This window comes from Ruditapes philippinarum, unplaced genomic scaffold, assembly GCF_026571515.1.
Source record: "Ruditapes philippinarum isolate M1 unplaced genomic scaffold, ASM2657151v2 ctg2063_1_1_1_1, whole genome shotgun sequence".
Lineage (NCBI taxonomy): Eukaryota > Metazoa > Mollusca > Bivalvia > Venerida > Veneridae > Ruditapes > Ruditapes philippinarum.
In genome coordinates this window covers 108793-125984 of record NW_026853715.1, presented here as the reverse complement: position 1 = coordinate 125984, position 17192 = coordinate 108793, and the positions used below count along the sequence as shown (strand labels likewise).

The following is a 17192-nucleotide window of genomic DNA, read 5'->3' as shown; positions in this document are numbered from 1 at the left end:
AAAAGACTTGATGAACATGATCAGATGAAGTTAATTGATACCAATGACTTAAATGATTTGTAATCTAAGATTGATTACTAGTTTACACTTCAAACAATTACTTGTAAATCTGTTTTATATACATATAAAATTAATATGTTGTACAGACCTTGTTGTCTTGTTCGTGGCATTATCAAATTACAAACTGCTTGTCAAGATATAAAGATAATGTTCTGCTGAAAGTGTCATATAGGTTTGAACAAGTGGCATCAATATATGAAAGATGACACCCTCATTTTGCCTGAATCTGCTTCCTATTGATTTATTGCCAGATATAATTATTGTGCGGCACTGACAAACTAGTTTCATCATGGTGCTATTTCTCAAATCAATAGCAAGACGATAGAGATGAATGAGGGATATTGTCTTTATATTCGGAAAGAATTTCATGGAAATTAATCGCTAGTAATGTCTTGTAAAAGACACTGAGTCTTATTAGAAAGACCTATTTTATGATGCTTGGGATGTTTGAAAATTGTGCTTCATTTTTCATGATATTTATCTTCTAATATTATTAAAGGTAAGTACATGTATAAATCAAGGCTTCTGTTATATATCTTTTTGAGGAAATGTAAACATTGTGTTCATTTTGATTTTGTTTTTCTCTCTGTTTTTTTTGGAAGAGAGATTTGGGGGAGGGGCAGTGGGAAACTGAGATTGAAAGAGTTTGTTGTGCTGGAAGGCACTATACATGTATATAATATACCAACTGTAATGTATTATGTGACACTACTAACATTACACAAGTAACTGTCAACTTCTCTACATATATCAGACTTGAAAGATGAATGTCTTTGATGTAATCATTGTCTTGGAAACAAATTATCTGAGAAAATATGTTCAATACATGTATCAGTATTAAAGACTCAAACTCTCCTATCTGTTGTATGTACATGTATGTTCTAATGCCAAGCTGTCCAGCTTTAATCATTTTTAGCTCACCTGTCACAAAGTGACAGGGTGAGCTTTTGTGATCGCTTTTTGTCCAGCGTCCGTCCGTCCGTCCCTAAACTTTTATTTTAAAGGACATCTCCTCATTAACCACTGAGCCAATTTCATCCAAACTTCACAGGAATGTTCCTTTGGTGGTCACCTTTAAAAATTGTTCAAAGAATTTAATTCCATGCAAAACTCTGGTTGCCATGGCAACCGAAAGAAAAAACTTTAAATATCTTCTTTTAAAAAACCATAAGAGCTAGAGCTTAGATATTTGGCATGAAACATTTTCTAGTGAGTGTCTACCAAGTTTGTTCAAATAAAAGCCCTGGGGTCAAAATTGGCCCCGCCCCAAGGGGTCATTGATTTTCCCTATATGCATATAGTAAAAACTTAAAAAATCTTCTTTTAAAGAACACAAAGAGCTAGAGCTAAGATATTTAGCATGAAACATGTTCTTATGGGTGTCTACCAAGTTTGTTCAAATAAAAGCCCTGGGGTGAAAATTGGCCCCGCCCCGGGGGGGTCATTGATTTTCCCTATATGCATATAGTAAAAACTTAAAAAATCTTCTTTTAAAGAACTCAAAGAGCTAGAGCTTAGATATTTGGCATGAAACATCTTCTAGTGAGTGTCTACCAAGTTTGTTCAAATAAAAGCCCTGGGGTGAAATTTGGCCCCGCCCCGGGGGGGGTCATTGATTTTCCCTATATGCATATAGTAAAAACTTAAAAAATCTTCTTTTAAAGAACTCAAAGAGCTACGGCTAAGATATTGAGCATCAAACATGTTCTAATAGGTGTCTACCAAGTTTGTTCAAATACAAGCCCTGGGGTCAAAATTGGCCCGCCCCGGGGGTCATTGATTTTCTTTATATGTGTTTAGCAAAAACTTTAAATCTTCTTTGAAAAAAACCAAATAGTTAGAGTTTAGATATTAAGCATGAAACATCTTCTAGTAAGTGTCTACAAAGTTTGTTCAAATAAAAGCCCTGGGGTCAAAACTGGCCCGGCCCCAGGGGTGTCATTGTTTTTAACAATATGTGTTTAGTAAAAACTTTAAAAAATCTTCTTTTAAAAAGTCCAATGAACTAGAGCGTAAATGTTAAGCATGAAACATCTTCTTATGGGTGTCTACCAAGTTTGTGCAAATAAAAGCCCTTGGGTTAAATTGGCTCTGCAATGTTGGGGGGGGGGGGGGGCTTTATACAGTCAGGGCCATCATGGCCCTCTTGTTATGTTGTAAATAGCATTTAAGACAACAGTCTCTCTAGTATGGGTGCTGTATTCGAAGTTTGTAAAGAACTGGTATATACCGTACAATTTTGCAAAATACAAGTACAGGTTTTACATTAAGAAAAGCAAAATGTCAAGAAACATATTTTTTATGTTCAATTTTGCATCATTTTACACAATAATTACATAATAAGTGAATCACTTCCATTTGCACATCATATGATGTAACTTAAGATTATGAATTAATTGATTTGGTGTACATAATTATGTTTTCCGCATGTGGTACTGATTGATCATGCAGCATCAAATGTGCTTTAACATGATGCGTCAATAAGGTGTCATAAAACAGAAAGATGTTAAAAGGTATTTATATAAAGCACACATAATTATGTATGTTCAAGTGTCACATGGATAGCTCTACATTGAATATATATGAGCCGCGTCACGACAAAACCAACGTAATGCGTTTGCGACCAGCATGGATCCAGACCAGCCTGCGCATCCGTGCAGTCTGATCAGGATCCATGCTGTTCGCTATCAGTTTCTCTACTTGTAATAGGGTTTGTAAGCGAACAGCATGGATCCTGGTCATTACGTTCAGGTTTTGTTGTGACGAGGCTCATATATAAAACATTTAAGACTATAGTTATTGCTTGTTTATAATGATTTAATGTAGAAACTTCATGTTTCATATGACTTCTTTGTTGTCTATGTAATGTAATCATAACTTATTTCTTTATACATGTATTTCACATATGCAATATAATGTTTATTTTTGTGCCCCCACGTTAGTGGCGGGCATTTAGATTTACCCTTGTCCGTCCGTCCTTCCGTCTGTCCTTCCGTCCGTCCGTCCGTCCGTTCACTTTTGTGTCGCACGTAACTCAAGAAGTATTTAACCTAGATTCATGAAACTTTACAGGAATGTTGATCAGCATGTGTAGTTGTGCACCTGTGTATTTTCTTCTGGATATTTTTAGTATTTTCAGAGTTATTGCCCTTGAGTTAGTAAAATTTTGAAATTTTCAACTTGTGTCGCATGTAACTCAAAATGTATTTGACCTAGAGTCATGAAACTTTACAGAAATGTTGATCAGCATGTGTAGTTGTGCACCTGGGTATTTTCTTCTGGATATTTTTAGTATTTTCAGAGTTATTGCCCTTGACTTAGTAAAATTTTGCAATTTTCAACTTGTGTCGCATGTAACTCAAAAAGTATTTGACCTAGAGTCATGAAACTTTACAGGAATGTTGATCAGCATGTGTAGTTGTGCACCTGGGTATTTTCTTCTGGATATTTTTAGTATTTTCAGAGTTATTGCCCTTGACTTAGTAAAATTTTGCAATTTTCAACTTGTGTCGCACATAACTCAAAAAGTAATTGACCTAGAGTCATGAAACTTTACAGGAATGTTGATCAGCATGTGTAGTTGTGCACCTGGGTATTTTCGTCTGGATATTTTTAGTATTTTCAGAGTTATTGCCCTTGGCTTAGTAAAATTTTGCAATTTTCAACATGTGTGGCATGTACCTCAAAAAGTATTTGACCTAGAGTCATGTAACTTTGCAGGAATATTGATCAGCATGTGCAGTTGTGCACCAGGTATTTTTGTCTGGATTTATTTAGTATTTTTAGAGTTATTGCCCTTCACTTAGAAAATTTTTGCAATTTTCAACTTTGCAAGTTTCTCAAAAAGGATTTGACATAGTCATTAAACCTTATGGGCAGGTTGCTCAGCATATTTTAGATTTGCACCTGGGGTTTCGCTTGTGGATTTATCCAGTATTTGTAGAGTTATTTCCCTTGACTTAGTAAAAAGATTGACAAAACAGTGGTGCGGTGGGGGCACCCGTGTCCTATGGACACATTTCTAGTTTTCATATTAAATAAACAGATCTTTCTGGTTAAATTTAATATTGTGGCAAAAAGAATTTGATGTTCGTTATCATTGACAAAGTTTTATTAAACTTGTCCAGGAAAAAACAAACATTTTAAGCTAGCCAGAGACTCCATAAATAACATTTTTACCTCGACTATACAAAGTATATGGGGAGTTGGCGTCCGCGTTAAAGTTTTGGTGCAGTAAAATATTTTTCACTATAACTTTTTCATTTCTTATGGTATCAACTTCAAACTTCAAATATATGTTCCTTATCCTCAACCACATGTTATGTGATAAGGTTCATAAATCTAGCACCAATATTTTCAGATTTATCTCCCCTTGAACTTAGAATTTTGCTTAAAAAATATTATTTTTTACTATAACTTTTTCATTTCTTAAGGTATCAACCTCAGACTTCAAATATATGTTCCTTATCATGAACCACATCTTATGTGACAAGGTTCATAACTCTAGCACCAATATTTTCAGATTTATCTCCCCATTAACTTAGAATTTTTTTACTTGAAAAATGTTATTTTTACTATAACTTATTTAGTTTCATTTCGTAAATAAACTTACCCGACAGTACCATATGGATTCCTTCCGTTAATTTCTCACAATTCGCTAAACTATTTACACCGGAAGTAAGCTCTTCAATTAACTCCCCTTACTTCCGCCACGTGTATAAGATGTCAGTTTCCTTTTTTCGGCGACCAAATCGGTCGTGTTTTTTCACTTTATTCGCTTTAGTTATGGCTCAACTATTTGTTGATACAAATAAAATACCAGAGGAAGGTGAAATTCCTCCTTCGGACTCGGAGTCGGGTACTAATACGCCGAAAACTCCACTTAAAAGACGTTCCAGATACGATGTTCTAGAAGAACAATGGAATCAAAAATTCTCAGCTCTGGAGTCGAGTATTTCGGGTAAATTGGATGGATTAGTTGCCAAAATCCAATCTGCTCAATCTCAGTGTAATTCTTCTTCGTCTAAATTTACGGAAAGACACGTGAAGAAAAAGAACAGTGTGCATTGTTCTAAGTTCGAGTCGGGCTCAGATTCTCTGTCAGACAGTGATTCAGATTCTAATCATCCTGGCTTGAACAGTGATATTTTGTCTATTCATGGAGATAATTTTTTGTCAGATGAAGACAATGTTTCTATTAAGGGGAAAGTCGATGAAAAAGAACTTTCTGATTCAACTAAGAAATGTCTTTTTGACATTTTTGGTGAAGATGCTACAGTGAAGAAGTCCACCAAGAAGGAAGGTATTTCTGTGGACAATTCTCAGAAAGACGTCTTGAATGACAGTCTACATTCAACTTCTCCTAATTTTCTCTCTGCGTTTAATGAAGAAAATTTTGATTTATTTCCGGTGGATGAAGAAACGGAAAAATTTTTGCAAGTTCCTACACTTGATCCTTTGATAGAAAGTTTACTTGTTAACAGACATGGCAGTAAAGCGGCTTTTAAGAACAGTCAGGTTAAATGCTTGTTTTCTCAACCACATAAAACTGTAGAAAAAGTTTCTTACCGTGGAGCCCAAGCAGCTCGTTTAGGTATTGTTATGCAACTTTATATGCAACAAGCTTTGGGAAATTTGGTTGAATTTGTTTCTTCTGATGACTTTTCAAAAGACAAAACAGTGAAATTTGTTAAAGACATTTTTGCTATGTCCACGAAGTGCCTTGATCAATTGGGTCGCTCCGCAGCTTTTCATCACATTGTACGTCGTACAGTAACTATGGCAGATACAGGCATGTATGATCTTTCCGATTACAAAGATTTTGCTACTTTACCTTTAACTGGTGATGGTGTTTTTGGTAATGGACTTGAACCTTTATTAAAGGCACGGAAGGACAAAAAGAAACAGTTAGATGATATGTTACCCGAGCTGAAAAAGAGAGACAGGAAAAGAAGGCTCTCACCTGTTCGTTCTTCAAATGACACTAAACGTTTACGTAGGGACATTCCAGCAACGCAAACAAGCAGTGGCTGGGACAATAATTTTTGTATCCCCAAGATTCCATCAGATAGTCATACCAAGGGGCAAAATTTCACTGGACAGTACAAGAAAAATTCCAAGCCCGATTTCTTTCCAAAACGTTCATATGGAAGGAAAATGGGAAGATCAACTCAACAATGACCATGTAAGTACTCTAGCACGTTTTCCTCAAATTCCGGTAGGTGGTCGAATTTCACTCTTTGTAGAAAATTGGAAGAAAATAACAACAGACAAATGGGTTCTAGATGTAGTTCAGAATGGCTACAAACTAGAATTTCTAAAAATTCCACATTTCTTGGGAATAAAACAGACGAAAGTACCTTTCGATCAAGAAAATTTAATTCAAAAAGAAATAGAAGAACTTTTATTGAAAAACGCTATAGAAATAGTAGACAAATCTCAGATTCTTACAGGTTTTTACAGTACGTTGTTCCTAGTTCCAAAGAAAAATGGGGAAATGAGACCTGTAATAAATTTAAAGCCATTGAACCGGTATTTGAGGAAAACTCACTTCAAAATGGATACTATGCCAAAAGTTCTAAACCTAGTTCAAAAAGGAGATTATGCAATAAATCTGGACCTGAAAGACGGTTATTTTCATGTAAAAATGTTCAAGGGTCACAGAAAATATCTTCGTTTCTGTTTCAAAGGTCAGGTGTACCAATTTCGAGTGCTATGCTTCGGCCCAACATCAGCTCCAAGGGTGTTTTGCAAAATAATGTCCGTCATAGTAGCACATCTCAGACAACAAGGTCTTCTTCTAACATCTTATCTGGACGATTGGTTAGCTGCCAATCGGACATTTTCAAAGATGATGTCAGATCGAAAGATTATTCTAGATCTCCTTTTTCAACTAGGGTTAATAGTAAACAAGAAAAAATCCTCTTTAGTTCCTTCTCAGATTTTCACTTACATAGGCGGCCTATTCGATATGACAAAGGGGTTAGTTTATCCAACACAAGAGAGAATTACAAACCTGAAACATGCAGTTCTAAAATTGTTACAAGGCTCGATTTCAGCAAAACAATATATGATTGTGTTGGGTATGATAGCCTCTTGTCTAGACTTAATTCCAAATGCAAAGTTGTTCATGAGACCCATACAGCTTCATTTGCTCAAGACTTGGAGTCCGGCAAGAATGCCTTTAAGTTTCAATATACCCTTAACTCCTATGCTACGATATCATCTCCATTGGTGGTTACAGGATCAGAACATTCTAAAGGGAAGATCTGTTCAACAGATTTCCTTTCCAGTATCTGTCACCACCGATGCGAGTGGGACTTGGGGCTGGGGCGGTCACATGAACAACTTTACAGTGCAAGGCCGTTGGTCAAAGATGGAAAAATTACTACACATAAACATTTTAGAAATGAAGGCGGTAATTCTGACAGTCCGCCACTTTCTGTCTGCTCTGAAAAACAAGAATGTATTGATACGGTCGGACAACACGTCAGTGTGTCAGTATATAAATCGCCAGGGGGGCACTCGTTGCCCTACACTTTGTCTGTTAACTTGGGAGTTATGGGAACTGGCATTGAATCACAATATTGTGTTGAAAGCAGTTCACATAATGGGGAAATTGAATTTTCTGGCAGATTTTCTGAGCAGACAGGAAGTGAGGGATACAGAATGGAGTCTGAACAAAACAGTGACGTCTCAAATTTTCAATATTTGGGGTCAACCTCTGATAGATCTCTTTGCAACTCAAGAGAACAAACAGACAACACTGTTTTGCTCATGGCTTCCACAACCCCAAGCGTTTGCATTGGATGCCCTGTCTATTGCATGGCAGAACATGTATGCATATGCGTTCCCGCCAATACAGCTAATTCCGAAAGTTTTGAACCATATGAAATTATTCAAGTGCAGACTGATTTTGATAGCCCCAAATTGGCCAAGACAGCACTGGTTTCCACAGCTGTTGAAATTGTTGATAGCAAAACCAATAAAACTCCCTGTGTCACAGAATCTATTGTCGCAATGCAAGGGGAGAATATTTCATCAAAATCCTCAGAGTCTAAAGTTGACTGCATGGCTTCTATCGACAAAGTCTTCAGATCAAAGGGATTTTCTGAAAGAACAAGAAATTTACTTGTCGCCTCATGGCGAAAAGGTACAAGAAGAGATTATAATTGCAAATTCAGAAAATTCAGTAATTGGTGTTGTAGACAACAGATTGATACGTTTTCAGCTTCTTTGAATGATTGTGCTGAATTTTTGACTTACCTTTATGACCAAGGGTTAAAATATAAGACTATTACAGGTTATCGGTCTATGCTATCATCAATTTTACCTCCTGTGGAAAAATTTCAGATTGGTCAACACCCCTTTATTATTCGCCTTCTTAGAGGCATTTTTAATGAACGTCCACCTATTAGAAAATTAGTTCCTGAATGGGATTTACCTCTTGTTTTAGAATGCCTGAAGAAGCCACCATTTGAACCGATGAAGGACGCATCTTTGAAGTTTATTACATGGAAGGTGTGTTTTTTGATAGCTATTTCCTGTTTTCGTCGTTGTAGTGATCTTCAAGCCTTGTATTTGGGAGAAGGTAACATAAACATTCAGAAGAAAGGAATAACTTTTATACGTTCAGGTTTAGCAAAACAAGATAGACCAAGTCATCATTCAAGAAAGATTTTCATTCCATCTTTTTCGAGGGAAAAATTTTTAGACCCTAAGAGGGCTTTGACTTATTACTTGAAAAAGACTGAAAGTTTTAGAGTTAAAGACTCTAAAAATGAACTTAAACTTTTCTTAAGTGTTATTAAACCTCATCATCCAGTGACAAGTCAGACTATTTCTAAATGGTTAGTTAATATTATTAAGTATGCTTACAAAATGAGTAAGAAATCTACTGGAAAAATTAAAGGTCACCAGACTAGAAGTATTGGGCCTTCCTGGGCATTGTTCAAAGGTGCGTCGTTGGATCAGGTACTGGATGCGGCAGATTGGTCTTCAGAGACCACCTTCATTAAACATTATCTCAAAAACGTAGATACAAGTGTTTTGGATTTCAAGTAAATGTTGTTACAGAAGTTATTGTTTTTCACCAAGGTGGTGTGTACAAACTCTGTTTTTCCGGCGAATTGCGACTGGATGTTTTTGTAAATTTGAGTATTTACTGTTATTCTTGTACAGTTGGGATGAACTTATATATATTGTTGTGCAACTGTAAATAGTGGGTTAGCAGTTATACATGTTCAACTGGTATTGTTTTACTTAACATGGTGTGGAAATATTGGGAAACACTTTAGGTAAGTGTTTAATGTGTCTATTTTTCATTGATATTAAAACAAGTTTATGTTTTATTAATGAATGTAATAGATATTTTTGAAACTTAACTACCCACCTCCTTTCAGTACTGCTTTTTAATCTGGGTTAATCCATATGGTACTGTCGGGTAAGTTTATTTACGAAATGAAAATTGAAAATTTGTTTTCAAATTTAAGTTTTATGAGTAAATAATACTTACCCGACAGTACACTACCCACCCTAACCTACCCCTCTCTGTTTAAGTTTCAGGGCGATTTGGTCGCCTCATTTGAAACTGACATCTTATACACGTGGCGGAAGTAAGGGGAGTTAATTGAAGAGCTTACTTCCGGTGTAAATAGTTTAGCGAATTGTGAGAAATTAACGGAAGGAATCCATATGGTACTGTCGGGTAAGTATTATTTACTCATAAAACTTAAATTTGAAAACAAATTTTCAATTTTTAAATGTATCTACCTCAAACTTCAAATACATGTTCCTTATCATCAACCAGATCTTATGTGACAAGGTACATAACTCTTGAAGCAATATTTTCAGATTTATCTCCCTTTGAACTTAGAATTTTTTTAAAGAAATATTATAACTTCTTTATCTTTTAAGGTATCTTCTTCAAACTTCAAATATAGATAGATAGATTTATTTCGGCAAAGGAAGCATATACATAGTTGACAATATAACATAGGATAAAATAATGAGCATTATTAAATACTATATCACATACGAGTAAAACTATGACATGCTCACCAAAACCAAGGATAACACAAAAAAGGGCAAAAAAGCTCTTATTTCCATTGTAGTCCTTTGAATATATATATATATTTCTTATCATTACGCTCATTTTGTGTGACAAGGACCATAACTCTAGTGTGACTATTTCCTGAATCTTTTCCCCTTGAACTTGGAATTGATGTTAACAAATATAACTTCTTGTCATAAGAAGAAATATATTTATGTCATAATTAGTTTTTCTTTCATAGTTTTGTTTTCCTCTAAATACTGCATCCAGTATTTAATAAGTCGAGCTTCGCTGTCTCCTGTGACAGCTCTTGTTTGTACTCTTTTTCATGAAGGTTTTTTCATCAGGGTGTGGCCTTGCAGTTTGAAAATCAAATTCCCTGCCATACTATTGTTGTAATTGACTAATGCAAGGTAACTAACATCTGCCGTTTTTTTTTTTAGTAAAATAGCTTCCTAAATTATCAAGATAAGAATTGCCTTTAAAAAAAGTTTGAGCTGTTTTTTTTTCTGTCAATCTTCGTTCCATTATTAGCCAGCTTATTATAGACATAGATCTACTACTTAGTAGTAAGGTGTATCCACCTTTCATAATGATTAGTTGAAACCCTGAGCTCTAGCTCATGTTTATGTTAATATAGCTGTGGAAGATTTACTTCCAGTTGTAGTTGTCCTCAGGTGCCCTCTTGTGCTTTGTGCAATATAGGGAGAGGTATCATGGTGCTTCTCCCAGATTTTAGTAATGTGATTAAAACCAAACCATATTTTATAAACTTTATATGAGTCGCTTCACGACAAAACCAACATTATGCGTGCGTTTGCGACCAGTATGGATCCAGACCAGCCTGCACATCCGCGCAGACTGATCAGGATCCATGCTGTTCGCTTACCAACCCTATAACAAGTAAAGAAACTGATAGCGAACAGCATGGATCCTGATCAGACTGCGCGGATGCGCAGGCTGGTCTGGATCCATGCTGGTCACAAACCCATTATGTTGGTTTTGTCGTGACGCTGCTCATATGTTCATGTATTGTGTTGTATTTTCTCATTGTTTGTTACAACATGAAATCATGGAAATCAGATCATGTATCAAATATTTGAAACTTCATCTCCTGAATTTGAGTTAGTCTTGTAAAATTCAACAATAGTTGATCATGATATTTTACTAATATTTCACTTGTGTTTCCATGGCATTCTTATTTTCCTGTTATCCTTTGAAACTTTCTTAAAAAGATAATTTGATCTACATGGGGATAATCAATTACTTTCAGAAGAGTGAAAATGAACAAAGTATTATTATGTCTCAATAGCATATATCTCCTGTGACAGGCAATGTCCTGATGTTTGTATTTTTAAGGAAACATGTCAACAGAAAGTTCAGAAGGTGAAGTGACGCTTATAGGCTTGAGCAATTAAAGAAATGCGTAGATAAAAATGTCTAGAAATAGACTTCTACTTTATATAGGTTCTAGACACCTTATCAGTGATTACATAGTAATAATTGCTTTCTTTTAATATGATAGAAGTTGAAATATAAATTGATAAAAATATTTAATTTGCCTTTTAACAAATCATAGATTTGTCTGTGTTTGTCATTTTAATGATAAAAATGTTCAATATTTAAAATTTTTGAAATATTTTTAGTTTAATCCTGTAATTGTTATTTAATAACAAGATGATAAATTATGACTTAATTAATAATTTACCTTTCCCAGATGTTAATACACAATTGTATTTTAATTAAGACATTCCTGTTGGATTTACTCATTATAAAAGAGTGCTTGATAACCATGTATAGATCTCTAGGTCTGTGAGATTTATAACATTCTGTTGCCCCATCCTTTAATTTGAAGATGTTTATGCAACACAAATATAAGGACCTTCAAAGTGTCTTAAACCATTGTTAACCAGTTGTTTATTATACCCCCAAAAACGAAGTTTGGGGGGGTATATAGGAGTCACCCGGTGGTCGGTTGGTCGGGCGGTCGGTCGGTCGGTCGGTCCAGACGTCCGTTGCATTTTCCTTGTCCGGACCATAACTTGAAGACTAATGGTTGGAATTCAATATAACTACATACAATGGTCAAGCACATTGAGAGGAAGTGCAGTGCACAAGAACCATAACTCTATCTTGACTAATTACAGAGTTATTGCCCTTTGTTACTTTTCCTTGTCCAGGGCATAACTTGAAAACTACTGGTTGGAATTCAAAACAACTTCATACAATTGTCAAACACAATAAGGGGAAGTGCAGTGCACAAGAACCATAACTCTATCTAAAGTAATTACAGAGTTATTGCCCTTTGTTACTTTTCCATTGCTTTCTTTTGTCCGGACCATAACTTGAAGACTAATGGTTGGAATTCAATATAACTACATACAATGGTCAAGCACATTGAGAGGAAGTGCAGTGCACAAGAACCATAACTCTATTTTTACTAATTACAGAGTTACTGCCCTTTGTTACTTTTCCTTGTCCGGGACATAACTTGAACACTACTGGTTGGAATTCAAAACAACCTCATACAATTGTCAAACACAATAAGGGGAAGTGCAGTGCACAAGAACCATAACTCTATCTAAAGTAATTACAGAGTTATTGCCCTTTGTTACTTTTCTATTGCTTTCTTTTGGCCGGACCATAACTTGAAGACTAATGGTTGGAATTCAATATAACTACATACAATGGTCAAGCACATTGAGAGGAAGTGCAGTGCACAAGAACCATAACTCTATCTTGACTAATTACAGAGTTATTGCCCTTTGTTACTTTTCCTTGTCCGGGGCATAACTTGAAAATTACTGGTTGGAATTCATAACAACTTCATACAATTGTCAAACACAGTAAGGGAAAGTGCAGTGCATAAGAACCATAACTCTATCTAAAGTAATTACAGAGTAATTGCCCTTTGTTACTTTTCCATTGCTTTCTTTTGTCCAGAGTAGAACTTGAAGACTAATTGTTGGAATTCATTATAACTTCATACAATGGTCAAGCACATTGAGAGGAAGTGAAGTGCACAAGAACCATAACTCCATCTTTACTAATTACAGAGTTACTGCCCTTTGTTACTTTTCCATTGCTTTTTTTTGTCCGGAGCATAACTTGAAGACTAATGGTTGGAATTCAATATAACTTCATACAATGGTCAAGCACATTGAGAGGAAGTGCAGTGCACAAGAACCATAACTCCATCTTGACAAATTACAGAGTAATTGCCCTTTGTTACTTTTCCTTGTCCAGAGCATAACTTGAAAACTACTGTTTGGAATTCAATACAACTTCATACAGTTGTCAAGGACATTAAAAGGAAGTGCAGTGCATAAGAGCCATAACTCCATTTTGACAAAATACAGAGTAACTGCCCTTTGATACTTTTCCTTGTCTGGAGCATTACTTACTGGGTGAAATTCAAAACAACTTCATACAATGGTCAAGCACAAAAAGAGGAAGTGCAGTGCACATGAACTATAACTCCATCTTCAGTATTTATAGAGTTATTGCCCTTTGTTCTTTTTCTTTGTCTTTCTGGACTTATTACAGAGTAATTCAATAAAACTTCATCAATGGCCAACCATATTGAAAGGAAATGCAATATACAAGAACCACAACTATCTTTAATTGCCAACAACCATAACTCTATATTTCAATTCTTTTACAAGATATTCTGTTACTAGTAACATCCTCATTTCCAAAGCAGTCTTGTGGGGGTATTAATCACATTTAGTGATAGTTCTAGTTTGCATATATACCAGTATGTCAGGATTTTTACCAAATATCATGCCGTGGTATAAAACTGCCATTTTTAGTCACTTTTTATTTGAGAATTCATGTATATTGTAATGAAATCAAAGTGCAACATGAATGGTTGATCATGTTATTATGGCAATGGATGTTTTGCAAATGTTATTGTTATTATATTTTTTTCTATTAAGAAATATAGAGCAATTATACATACTTGAGCTAAATATTAAAACATCATATTGATATGACAGTTAATAATCATTTTATAACCTTGTCTACAAACTTCCTGAATAAACCCTTGTATAAGGAAAAAAATTGCCTTTAAAATTGTTGTTATTCAATTTTTTTCCACATATGAAACTCAACCCTGTGTTTAAATTGTGTTCTGTCTGTGGGGCTTCATTAGGTTGAAGAGCAAAGCCAGTTTTTACTTTTTATCTCAGTTGCCTATTATAGAGATTGACTATAAATATTGATTTAACAGTTAAAAACCCAGCAACAGCTTTTACATGTATGTAAAAAGTGATATCATTAAAGGCTCTTTTGTATTTTGTCAATTGTCCGAAACTGCTGATTTGGATATTCATGTAGAGAAGTTAGCATTTATTTGTGGGGAAAATACAACAGATCAATAGTTGGTGCAGATCTCAAGAATTCATTCCCAAACAATCTGTTTGACTGAATTATTGCTATAACTGTTACTGGCTATAAGCTGTAGAATCATAATATTTCATTCATAAATAAAGCATATAGCATTTTGATATTTTAATTAGTCAGTTGAGTGAAATTTTCTTTGGTTCAACTATAAGAGCAGAACAAGATAAAACCAGTTATATATAAGTATAATAGCCAATGTTAGGTATACTGTATGGAGTTTACTTAACGATTTTAGGATTTTTAAGCCGACTATAAAACATTAACCTGGAAGTTTAATATAAATGTAATAGAAAACTAAATGTAATAGTACAAAATAATTTTTTCTGAAAGGTTAATCTGATTTTTTTGGTTGTGACCATTTTTTGGTCTTTATTAGTTAAATTAACCTTGTACACATTAATTTTGTGAAAGTATTGTAGGTTTTTAATGTGATGTTTTTTTTTCTGGTGGGAAATCATAGTTTGTATAAATTTACCTGTTGTTTGTTTTAGCTTGACTTTTTTTGAAGAAAAAAAGAGGTATTGTTACAGTCAGTTGTGGTTGCTGTTGCCATTGTCTATGCTGTAACAGGTGTGTCATTTCCATCTTTTTATTACTTTTGTATAAATAAAACACATATATGAATTTTATCAAGACAGCATGGAAATTAAGCAAAATCCCAGTAATTCTTGATCATCCTTCAACATCATCCCTGATGTAATTTCAAACAAAAGTTAATGTTATATACATGTATTATCGTTCTGTTAGTTTAGCTGTTTACTGTTAACCAGACTCTTCTAAAGTGCTAATGCAGGTTGTTTAATTATTTTAAAGTGCTGTATTATATTACTTAAGATATTTGTGTTACCCCAGGGTGTGATTATTTAGAGAAATATGGTTTTCACACTAAAAGGCTGAGAAAAATATTTGTTTTATTACTTTATATAAGGGCTGGCTATCTGGTCATTAAAATTCTCTTGTAGCTCATTTCTTAAAGTCCTTTTTAGGGGATTAATCACTGCGTATATCTGGAAGGCGAAGAAAAAAAACCCATAAAGATTAGGCAGAAATGAAAAAACTAATGCAACAATGTAAAAATAATACAGTAATTATGCCATGCTGAGCAGCTGTGTGCTCTTCTTCATTTTTTTAACCTGATTTACTTAAAACTATAATGCTACTATAGTTTGCACAGCATCGTCACTTTCTTGCACAAAATTTTACATTATTAATTTTATACTTTTATGAGTTACAGGATATACACAGTCAGTGGTAATAGTAAAGTGAAAAATTTTAATCTATGGTTGTGCTTTAACTTAAGATTGTTAATTTTGATTACTTTTTATGCCTAAGAAGTTATGATAGAAAAACATAATAAAACATAATAACAATTCCACATTATAATTTATATTATGTAATATTCCAATTCAATATTAATTAAATGTAAAAAAATTAAGACATATAAGTTATGCAACATCTGTCTATTTGTATACATTGACTTTGTACATTGTAGGTAAGATAATAAAATATTGATGTAAAAGGATGTATTTTGTTGAAGTTCAGCATTATTTCATATAAAACATAATGTTATTTTGTAGTAAATGGCAATATTATTTTGTCCATCATAAAAATGGAATACATTAAAGTAAAAGGCGTAACAATGTAATAAATGGGCACTGCCTAGTAATAATTATGCAATGGTAAAACTTGTACTTTTATGGATCCATGCAGTTTGTATGTACATTGTACAGATCAAGTAAATGACAAAATCTAGTTTAAGCTGGACACACGAGTATATTGTCATGTGTTTGTATGTTTGACATAATTATGACATGTTAATTAATTCTTTATAAGTACTGGTCAAACAATGTAATACAATATAACATAAATGTAATCTACCAATGACTGTTCACATAGAGAGATGTAACATCACTCATTAATAATTCTCCCCTATACTTGTGTATGTTGTTGTTGTCATATTATTCTAATATGTTTTCTTGGATAGAGTGTTCCATTAATAGTGATTTATAATGATCTTGGACCTCATTTCTACATTATTATATACAGTATATTAATGTAAGAGATATTTTGTCAAATATGAGACATTATCAGTTATTTTTCATAGTATTGTTTGGTTTTATTAACCTGTCAATTACATACTGATTACACGGTCGATGCACACGGTATATTAATCTTCGGTTGATGTTCGGTAAGTTCCGTGAGATGTACGCTGTACGATGGAATTTAATTTAATTTGTATCTCTAAACTAAGTGTACTCAGCGTTATAGCGCAATAGGGTAAATCACGAGTTTATAACCCAAGTGCCACATGTGTTTTAAGTTCGAGGCCGCGTTGGTCCATGTTTTTTTTCTTATTAATTCTTTCAACATTATTGAATCTATATATGATTATTTTATGTTTTGCGTTTTTTATTATGTTTTACTTAATTTTGTTATGTATATACTCTTTTTAAATAACATGTTTTTAAGAATTCATGTTTAAAATTGAAACGGATTAAAATCAATAAATGTCTTTTCAATGCCGTAAAACACACTACAAATCTGTTCCATTAAAATATACTGCAAAAATAAAGAAAGAGTACTAAAAAATGGCAACAGTAAGGATCGAACCAGAGACCTCTCAATTATCAGGCATTCTCTTAACCGACTGTCCTATTGTGAATTAACGAAAACCTTC

At 34.0% G+C, this 17192-nt stretch overlaps 3 protein-coding genes across 4 annotated transcripts in view; all 3 read left to right on the top strand.

The window, feature by feature from the left end:
• LOC132737618 (interleukin-17 receptor D-like) overlaps positions 1-17192 on the top strand; it is a 32591-nt gene that overhangs the window by 4368 nt on the left and 11031 nt on the right.
• Positions 4831-9765, top strand: LOC132737627 (uncharacterized). Of its 2 annotated transcripts, XR_009626755.1 has the most exons (3): positions 4831-6244; positions 8516-9356; positions 9619-9765. XR_009626755.1 is itself a non-coding variant. In XM_060724961.1 (2 exons), the coding sequence occupies exon 1, from the start codon at positions 4846-4848 to the stop codon at positions 6238-6240; it is 1395 nt and encodes a 464-aa protein (XP_060580944.1). In that variant the 5' UTR covers positions 4831-4845; the 3' UTR covers positions 6241-6244; positions 8516-9608. The 2 variants fall into 2 exon arrangements, 1 of the variants encoding a protein (XP_060580944.1); XM_060724961.1 differs by lacking the exon at positions 9619-9765 and having other exon boundaries at positions 8516-9608.
• Positions 6334-9123, top strand: LOC132737620 (uncharacterized). The gene has a single exon (XM_060724949.1). It carries the CDS (start codon positions 6334-6336, stop codon positions 9121-9123), a length of 2790 nt encoding a protein of 929 aa, XP_060580932.1.

Coding starts and splice junctions, on each gene's coding strand:
- LOC132737620 (XM_060724949.1), top strand. CDS start 6,334: ATGGGTTCTAGATGTAGTTCAGAATGGCTACAAACTAGAATTTCTAAA.
- LOC132737627 (XM_060724961.1), top strand. CDS start 4,846: ATGGCTCAACTATTTGTTGATACAAATAAAATACCAGAGGAAGGTGAA.